General features: G+C 45.4%; 1 protein-coding gene across 1 annotated transcript in view; it reads left to right on the top strand.

The window, feature by feature from the left end:
* The window catches only part of CACNA1I (calcium voltage-gated channel subunit alpha1 I), a gene marked incomplete at its 3' end in the record, with an annotated part of 89522 nt that extends 79802 nt beyond the window's left edge, over positions 1-9720 (top strand). Inside the window, exons 29-35 of the mRNA XM_029087198.1 lie at positions 1-28; positions 761-1102; positions 1711-1857; positions 6014-6130; positions 6520-6688; positions 7572-7768; positions 9544-9720. The exon at positions 1-28 is cut by the window's left edge and continues 85 nt beyond it. Of these exons, the coding sequence (XP_028943031.1) occupies positions 1-28; positions 761-1102; positions 1711-1857; positions 6014-6130; positions 6520-6688; positions 7572-7768; positions 9544-9720 (1177 nt within the window). The remainder of the gene's footprint in view (positions 29-760; positions 1103-1710; positions 1858-6013; positions 6131-6519; positions 6689-7571; positions 7769-9543) is intronic.
* Between the last annotated feature and the right edge of the window lie 8 nt (positions 9721-9728).

Below are 9728 nucleotides of genomic sequence, written 5' to 3'. Positions count from 1 at the left end.
GGGCGACAACTGGAATGGGATCATGAAGGTAACTGAGCCTTAGGGGTGAAGATGTATTTATTGTGGGAAAGGAAAAATCCTGATGTGTGCTCTGTTCAGCAGTGCTTGGGCTAGAAAAGGAAAGGTGCGTAGAAGCTGAGTTGCTAGAGAAGGTACCTGCCTGGGCAAGAATCTCCCACCACAGCAACTCAGACCTTAGGCTCATTTAATCCTACAGACATCTGGCTGAGAAAAGTACAAATTGTCCTTGGGGGGAACAAGAAGACTGTCTAGGCTAAGAGGGAATATCACTGTCATAAGGCCTGTTATCAAAGCTGAACGTAGGTGCATTGGGCCTGGCACCCATCTGCAGAGCTACCAGGAAAATAACTTCTTTCCTTCAAAGGGCAGGGTGAAAAGAAAGTTCTTAGAACACATATGGTGCTTTTGAGTCTGAATGGGAGAAGGCAGTACCAGACTGTTCAGTTTTGTTCTTGCTCACATGTGCAGCTATAGTGGCAGCAACATGTGATGGTCTGGAAGTAGTTTGCTCTGTACACCTTTGGACCTATTTGCCCTGAAGAAGAAAGCACATGACTAGATAGTGTCCTTGATTCTTTGAGGACCTCATTATCCCAGAGGGTATGGGGTGATAGAGATGTTTGCCCTGTTCTTTCCATTGACATCGGTGTTTTTGACAGAAAGAGCAGTCAAGCTTGTATTCTTACTTTAGTCCTTCCTTCCTTCCATCGTTCCCTCTCAAACCCAACTTCCCCTCAAGGATACCTTGCGTGACTGCAGCCACGATGACCGGAGCTGCCTCAGCAACCTGCAGTTCATCTCCCCACTGTACTTTGTCAGCTTTGTGCTCACAGCCCAGTTTGTCCTCATCAATGTGGTGGTAGCTGTGCTTATGAAACATCTTGATGACAGCAACAAGGAGGCCCAGGAGGATGCAGAGATGGATGCAGAGATTGAGCTGGAAATTGCACATGGGCTGTGCTCCCGCAAGTCAGGATCCCCAAATTCAGGACAAGGAAAAGGAGCAGGAACAGGAACGGGAGGCAGTGGGAGAACAGATCCTGAAGGACATCTGTGCATGAGATGTTACTCTCCAGCACAGGTGAGTATACCTTTGAGCTTACCAACCAGACTGCAGCACGTAGCTGTCGGGAGAAGCTGTGCAGCCTAGGTGACAGAGGGCTTAGCTGTAGCAGAGACTTTTCCACATCAGGGTGAGAGGTTTGCTTTCAATGGTAGACTTTTGAGTTGGTAACATTGTGTGGGGACAAGGCTGTGATAGCAGTAGGTCCTGTTCATTGTCATCATGGTGTAGGAACCTGAGGACCACCAGAGGAGGGATGGAGCAGATCAGCTAAAGGTATGTTAGGAGTGAATATGAGAGGGGAGCACAGGAGAACAGAGCAGGGGAAATGACAGATCAAGAAGAGTAAGGCACTCCAGCAGAGCTGGAGGGAAGACATGAGCAGTGCTGTGGTGCACTGACAGTGAGTGAAGACAGTCCCTCCTCTTTTTTTTTTTTTGTATTGGACTCTGGCATCTTTGCACACCCCAAGGAGCAAATGCTCCCCAGTGAACCTGTGCAGGTACCTGCAGAACAAGGTGCTGCTCCAGATGGGTCAGGGTGGAGAACCCAGCCCCAAATTCACATGAAACTTTGTGCATTCTTAAAATGATCTCTCCCATCCTCCCCCCTTTCTTGTCCCCTAGGAGAACTTATGGCTGGACAGTGTCTCTTTAATTATTAAGGACTCCTTCGACGGGGAGTTAATGATCATCGATAACCTATCGGGCTCCGTCTTCCATCATTACTCCTCGCCGGCCATGTGCGAGAAGTGTAACCATGACAAGCAAGAGGTAACCTGCGTACGAGGATGCGTGAGGGGACTCTCCCCCCAAGATCTGCACACCGACACCCACATGCCCGCAGGTCATCCGTTGTGTGCTCCTGGCTGTAGATTGTGTAGACAGAGAGCGTGTTGACCTGTGTTTGTCGTCTGCCATGAATTGATGATACTGCCTCTAGTACAGGCCTACCCTCCTTAGCTACAGGGGGATGATTGAGGTGGTGGAAAGGTGCGATGTGCCAGGACGCAGGTCAGGAGGGATTGAATGAGCTGTAGAGAAATGAAGGTGTCCTGGCAGCTTTTATTGTGTTCACTTCTGCAAAAAAAGCAGAGGTTCAAGCTTCTGTTGTACAGCACTCAGGTGCAATTCAGTAGGTGATTTAAGCATGAGTTTTGTCTTCATTTTAAGCATGTGCTTGCTTATTCCCTGTTGAGATTGATGAATTAAGCACATGCTTAAATGCCTTGTTGAATAGAGTCACCATCTGTGAGCAAGGATTGGTTTGTGGTAGAAACCAGTTAATTAATTTGAGCAAAAACTAAATAAAAATGGGCCCACTGAGAAAGTTTGAGAGTCTCTTTTCTGATGTAGAACCCGTTAGCTGACAAATGAGTTGTTGCTAAGAGCAGGGCACCAAATGGCTTAGACTTGTGCTTCTATAGTTAGTAGATGCTTTGGAAAACTACTTCCTAAGCAATTAGTCTTTTCATGTTGTGAAACCTCAGGAGCAAAGTAATCTGGGAGGTTAGATGAATAGCAGAATTAATTTTGTTTCAGAAACTGTTTTATTGTATTTTAGTGCTGTGGTCGTGGTCAAACTTATAACAGTAGTGTGGCTCATCTGTCAGTATATTAGTGACAATCTTCACCTTCTCAATCCACATAACTAGCTTGATGTGTTACTATTGGTTATAAAGAAACCAGGAAACATGGGAGAAGAGCTCTCACTGGCAAATTACTCTATCCATGTTTGAAGAAAACAATATTTTGTTTGGCTTCAGATGCCTAGTTCTGGTGCTTTAATTTTTTTCAGCCTTTCAGCTATCTGCTTGTCCCCCTAGCTTCCCTTTAAAAATATCGAAATGTGAACAGTGCTGTAGTTGATCAGTATTGCAACACTTCACAAATGGGTGCTGCATTAATGCAGCCAAATAAGTATTTTTCAATTAACTGCAGTTTCCACTGCTTTAACTAATTCCTTGTATTCAGCAGTTGGTGCTCAGCCTTCTCAGAAAATCAGGTCTTCTAAGGCAGTCCACAATGATTACCCAAAATTAAGTCATTTGCATTTGAAAACCTTCCAGATAGTCTTCAGTATCCTGCCTAGGAAGGAAGACAACAAAACCAGATTTTATTACCTTCCCAGCAAGGAAACTAGACAGCAAAATCTTCAAGTACAGCCCTCAGCCACAGCAAAGAGTTAAACAGTATAATCACAACCAAAGAATTATTCTTAGATCGTATTTTCTAGTGGTTGTTGTAGAGCCATAAATTATTTTTCTAAATTGATATTTCATTACATCTAAAATATGGAATTGAAAAGAAATTATCTATATCTGCAGGAATAACTTTAATAGTGAAATGTAGATATTGAATCAAAACTACAGCTCAGAATTTTAAGTCACTTTATCATGACCTTCTCTTCATATTTCAGAGTATAAAAAACATTGATGAGATTCCAAGAGGAAATCACTACATGGAGTCCTAGCTAGGCTTGTCCCAGCACTAACACCAGCAATGGACCTAGTCATTAAATTAAAGTGTAGGCTGGTACACCAACATATCCGAATGTGCATTGTACACACAGACAGAATTGTACTATCTCAGAAGCAACTGACAGCAAGTTATGTAGGCAAAACAGTTTTTATCTAGCTCTATTCAGTACACATGTGTTTGAACAAAATAGTATCTTGCTGCCCAACGAATCACCCTTAACTCTGTCCTTGTGACAAAAATCACATATTAACCAAAAATGTTCACTCCCCTTTTGTTTGTAGATTAACCTGTCAAGATATTGAGCACATTGGATGGACACAACTTTTAAAGATATGCTCAAAGTTGTTAATAGATGCTAAACATTTTGTTGCACGCAGTAGAAGTGCTCAGTGTCTTTCCCAGTTAAGCTGTTGGCATGTTGTTTTCAAACCAAGTATTTGTACAGTTAAGGATTTTTGTAATCATGGCTCTGTTTTTAAAGATACTTTATACCTGCAACTATTCTAAGGGATATGTGAGCATGGTTCAGCGTCTCAGGTTGGTGTCCACGGAGGTTTTCATGGTTTGTGCTCCTAGTGAACAGCCTCTTCTCCCCTCACTGCAATTTTAAAAATTTTTTTGTTCCTCATCTTTAGTCAGAATATTTTTTAATTCAGCTTTTATTTTATACCACTAATCTCTTCTCTTGTGTTGCTGTCCTTTCACTCTTGAGCTGGTTGACAGTCAGACATCTGTGTATTGGTGGCTGATAGTGTGTTTACCCAGTGTCAGGAGTTTGCCTGTGAGCAGTGGTGAACTGTGTTTCCACACATGCGGTTTATCTATTCATGACTTCGTTGATTATGTTTTTTGTGTAGATCTCAGGGTGGCCAGAATTTGTGAACAAGTGATTCAGTGAAGAACAGACTATTCTGGCTTTTGTTGAAACCCTTTTTTATGGATGCAGAAGGTAGTTGCAGATGTTATCACATTGCATACTCGCGTCTCTGTAAGTACAGCTGTAAGGATGTTCTGGCGTAATAAGCACTTAGGCGAGTAATGGATGACTATGCACTTTAAGTGGGACTGAATGAAGACTGTGTTTCTTTACACAAGTAGTTGCTGACTGGTGCAACTGTGCTTGACGTAACTTCATTGTGGGTTCTCTGGTGCATCTGTGCTCTGAGCAGCAGTTGTTGGTTTTGGGCTGTCTTCATGGTTCAACAGCACCCTGTTCCTATGTCAGAATAATATTCCAAATAAGATGTCCTTCATTTAAATCCAGCTCTAGTTTTCCGTCCTATTTATTCAAAGCGCATTATCCTTTGGATGGAGACCTCTTTCAGTCTCTGGCATTGGCACAAGTCATGAAACTCCCAGCTCGAAGGAGTCATCTCTCCAAATGTTCCACCTACTCTTATAGCACAAAATCTGTACCTGCCTCTTGCAAAGACAAACACAGGGGAGGACAAGATAAATGGCTAGGAAGCAAGCTGTCCTGACTGACACAACCAAGAATATAGCTCTCAAGTCAGGTGCTGGTGGTGGGAACTGGTGAGACTCTAGAGACCAGTGATGGAAAGCCAAGCACAGGAGAGACAGAACAGCTGCTTAGGCTACTATGAAAAGGAGATGCTTTTCAGGCATTGTGAGAAAGAGGTGTCAGGCAGAGGGGAATTGAAAGCTTGGAGGCAAGAGGATGGGAGAGGGGGACGCATAGTATGAAACAGTCCAAAAGATGAAGCAAGATCAGGCATGGGACTGGAGCGGAACTGAGGCTCAGGGATGAGAAAGATGCACTCTCAGATTATTTAGTTTCAGAAAGCAAGAAAGCACAGGTATGGGTGGGCAGGAGGGGTGACTTTAGGGACAGAGAGCAGGATGGGAGAGGGTGTTAGCTTGGGTAGGTTAGAGTTGAGGGGAGAAGGAAGGGAAACTGGAGGGAAACAGGGTTTCAGTGATATGAGAAATGAAGGTAAGAGAAAATGAAAAGCATGATACTGGCATGGACTGCAAGAGGCATGACTATCCCTGGAATGAAAGCATCTTCACGTTTAAGCAGGGCTGTCTGCAGCACCTTCAGAGAGAGGGGTCCACTCCTCATCTCTCAGCAGAGCAGACTGCCTTGTCACTGGCCTGAGGGAGCCCTCTCCCCGCCTGGCTTTACTTGCATGGCCTTGAGCCAGCCATATCACTGGGACAGATTCAGGACTCCTTCCTCCAATTCTGGCACTAGAGGAGCATGGACTGGCAGTGGGCTGCTTGCAGATCTGTATGTTCAACCTCCCTTAAAAAATGGATTCTCCTGCTGAGCCCAGGTCTGGGTTAGGCAGTACCTGATGTATCCAAGGAATATAACCTAAAACTGATCTCAGGTCTACAGGCTCTCACTTTTCCGCTAAAAACAGTGTGACTGCTTGAAATGTGGGTATCAGGCATGACCTGTGACAGGTCCTTTCCCTTCTTGCAGGTCCAGCTGGCTGAAATGGAAGCATTATCCCTCAACTCAGACAAGTCCTCTTCCATCCTTCTAGGAGATGAATCAGACAATCGCAGTACTTCTCAGCTGAGTCCTAAGGAGAACAAGGTTAGCCCCAGGTGGTCATGGGCATGTTGAACCATGCACTGTATTTCTGTCCCTGCTCATCTGAAGTGCTCTGTATTCATCCATGTATCCCTGCTGAGGAATTTAAATTCTGGTCACTTTTCAAGACCCTTCTCCATAGAGACGTATTGTAGAGAGGGATTTGGGTAGAAAAAAAGGGATGTATGTTTTTGAAAGTTCTCTTCTGCTGACAACTGTCAATAACTTCCTCTGAATGAGCCTAAATTTAGGGGATTTGGGCTTGAAATCTGTGCATCTCTTAGCTAGTTTGAAGGTATCTTCAGAATTAGCCCTTCCTGAGGCTTTGAAAAGTCTGCTCTCTCATCGGCCATTAAATTTCACAAGGCTTTTTTCTTACTTATTTTTTCCAGCAGGATGGCCAGGACAGCCCTGACTCCAATGAGGCAGGAGATCTGGAGGAATGCCTGCTCCCAATATCCAGTGTGGATGACTCTACAAACCCAGACAGTTACCTGTGTGAAATTGAGAAAACTCCTTTTAACACAGTCCAGTCTTGGTTGAAGCATGAAAGTACTAAAGGTGAGCATGGTTCTCACAATTCTCCAGGTCTGCTGAAAATGTGGGTTGGTTCAGCTCATCTGCCTTTCTCCTACCTCCAACCCTGCCAGGAATGGAGTTAATCTGACAAGGGGTTACACTAACCAAGAATTAGCTTTCAGTTTGCCAGTCTTCAGGAATGGGGTGAGGAGCAGTTCCTTCTTTTGCTGCTAGATCTTATATCCTCCCTCAGACTTGCCTATGTGAACTATTGCGAAAGAGCTGATTCTCATTCACAGTAGTGCACCCATGCACAATCTGGGAAGAGTGGGGACAGACTCTGCTGACATGCCAGCTGGATGAACTGTGCTCACTTGGCACAGTAAAACATCGCTGCCTCCTGAGACCAGGCTCCTCAAGTACAGGTTCAGGGAACATGTAATACAAGTCTGCCCTTGGTAGAAGTGCTCTGGTCCTACTTTTGAGCATGCTCTGGTTTTCTGTGGTTCCCAGGTTTCCCAAACCACCAGTTTATTTATCTTACTTCATCCCTTGCCTTGCAGGACCTGGGATGAAAGTCCTCTGGCAGTGATATGTAGTTGAATCAAGGCCTTATGGCTCAGCATTTTTCTGTGAGAGCAGCAACAGGAGAGGCAAGCTGGGCTGTTGTTTTATGGCTCTGAGCCGTGTTAGATCTTCTGAGTCTAGTGTAGGTTTTGGTCCTTGTGTAGAAATTGGGACCTACTGTGAACACTAGACTGAGTCTTCTTGGACAGGAGTGTGTGTTACTGAATATCCTTTGCACGCTGGACTTGCAGGACCCTTGGTGTAACAGCAGCAAAGGCACCAAATCAAATCAGAGGAATCTTCAACTTCTTTTTTTCTTTTTTTGTTCTCCTCCCTATTTCTTTTGGTGCTTTGTCAGTCCCTCCCAGCCCCTTCTCTCCAGGTGCGTCGTGCCCTCTGTTACCTGTACCAGCAGAATTTTTCCACCCAGCCATCTCTGCCACCCCGACAGGGCCTGAGAAAGTCTCATGTCCACGCAACCTTCCTAAGATATCTCTGCAAGGCTCATGGGCATCATTAAGATCTCCTAGTGTGAACTGTTCACTTCTTCATCAGGTGAGGAACCTCACTTCCCTCTGCTAGGAAAGCTTGATCTTCATATGACACCCAAACAAAGGGGGCTGAATGGGGAGGAAGGCAGAGGAAGGAGAGAGGCAGCTATAGTCAGGGGCTGGGTGACCTGGATCTAACCTGTTGGAAGAGCATGGTGGGCTGCAGAGAGCAGGAGGGTTAGGGAGGAGAAGGTGTTGTACAGCAAGGGGGTGTTGTATAAATCTCACCCCCTGAGATCATATATTCTTCTGCTTTGGATCAAAAAATAGTTTGACAGCTGCAGCTAGCCCCACATGAAGTCTAAATCACATCACCTTTTAGCTCACTCCTGGGTCCCTGTGCTGAGTGAGCTGCAGACACCTGCATGCACAGCAGCCACAGTATGAGCCAGGGAGATGGCAGCTGCATGGCCTGCTCAGCTCCTCTTAGTGCTGTGACTCTGGATCACGCATCTGCTTGGTTGGAACAGGGTTCTCCCCACCTACCTTCTCCACAGTCATTCATGCCACATCGACACAAAGCATTCCTGAGCTCGCTGTTTTCCCCTGCCCACTTAGCTCTTACATCCCAGAAAAGTGCTATCTCTTTCTGAAAAGGCAGCTTTCTCACTAATGAAAGAGAAGAATAAAAGTGTTGAGGGAAAATCAAGTGTCTCTGAAGAGCAAGAGCAGAGGAGGCAGAGATGAAAGTCCATTAGAGATCCCTGTTATTGTTCTTGGAAGATATTCCATGAACAATTCCTGTTTGAAGAGTAAAGGGACACTCTATTCCAGACAGACTAAAAAATAAAAACAAAATCATATGTTATCCAGTTCTGTGTGACAGACACTGTTGGCACAATACAAATGTGTATAAATTTACCAGGCATAAATTTAGCCTCAAGCTGAGGCCGCTGAGTTGTTGCAGTGTTGAAACTTCAGTATAATTTTAGACATGAAGAGAAAGAGCTTTGGAGTTGGTATACTACTGGGGCAAAAGTACTGAACTGTTGTGAAGGAGGAATTGGTAAGCTTCTGATTATGTGATGCAGACTGTATTGAATAGCTATGCTTCAGAGACCACTTCCAGTCCTACATCCATCATTCCCAGTGCTGTGTCCCAGTGATGATCTCATAGCACAGACCAATTTCCTAGGAACAACTGAAATGCAGTTTAACTGAGCACTGATACAAGGAAGTTAAGGCTGTTTCCTCTTCCTGCTGGAAGGGGACCCCACCTTTCTGCCCTAAATATTGTCATTGCCACTAGCACTGCTCAGAAGAACCATAGTGGCTCTTTTCTCTTCCCAAACATTGCTGATTTTTTAATCAGAGGATGTCTATATACAGGGCCTGTGGTCTATATACAGATGTCTACTGACTTCTGGCCAGCTGATGGTTTTGAGGTATCCACAACCCATGTGGCAGGTTCATAGAGAAGCTGAGAGCAAGGAGAACCTTGTCTCCTCTACCTGCTGGACCACCAGTGGGCAGGGACAGCCCAGCAGCAGGGACTGCAGAGCTCACATACCCATCACCCTTTCCCTTTGGTGAAGCATTTCACATGGGAGGGGAAGATTCATCCTGGAGCAGAATGAAATCAGAGCTCAAAATACAGAAACCTTTCCTCCTGCCCTAGGAGGGAAATCCCTGGGCAAGCTGCATGGTTGGTGCTTTGTAGCATTGTTCAGGTGGTTTACAGCTGCTCTCACCACCAGACAAGAGAAGGGAACTGGAGTTTTTCCCCTTTTTCTGTCATTGTGGCTAACTGTGGTTTATTTTCCCACTCCGGCTCCCCAGGCCCCTGAGAGCGATACCTCACTGGACAGCCAGAGCAGCAGCTCAGCAGGCAGCCTGCAGACCACACTGGAGGACAGCCTCAACCTCAGCGACTCTCCCCAGTGCACCCTGGACCTCCCAGTGGCTCTGTGCCCCATGCCAGCTGCCGGCAGCCAAAGACCCCTGGCAGCCCCCCTCTCTCCTGC

Source organism: Antrostomus carolinensis, unplaced genomic scaffold, assembly GCF_000700745.2.
Source record: "Antrostomus carolinensis isolate BGI_N321 unplaced genomic scaffold, ASM70074v2 scaffold17421, whole genome shotgun sequence".
Lineage (NCBI taxonomy): Eukaryota > Metazoa > Chordata > Aves > Caprimulgiformes > Caprimulgidae > Antrostomus > Antrostomus carolinensis.
The sequence above is the reverse complement of the archived record's forward strand: the minus strand, read 5'-3'. Positions and strand labels throughout refer to the sequence as shown.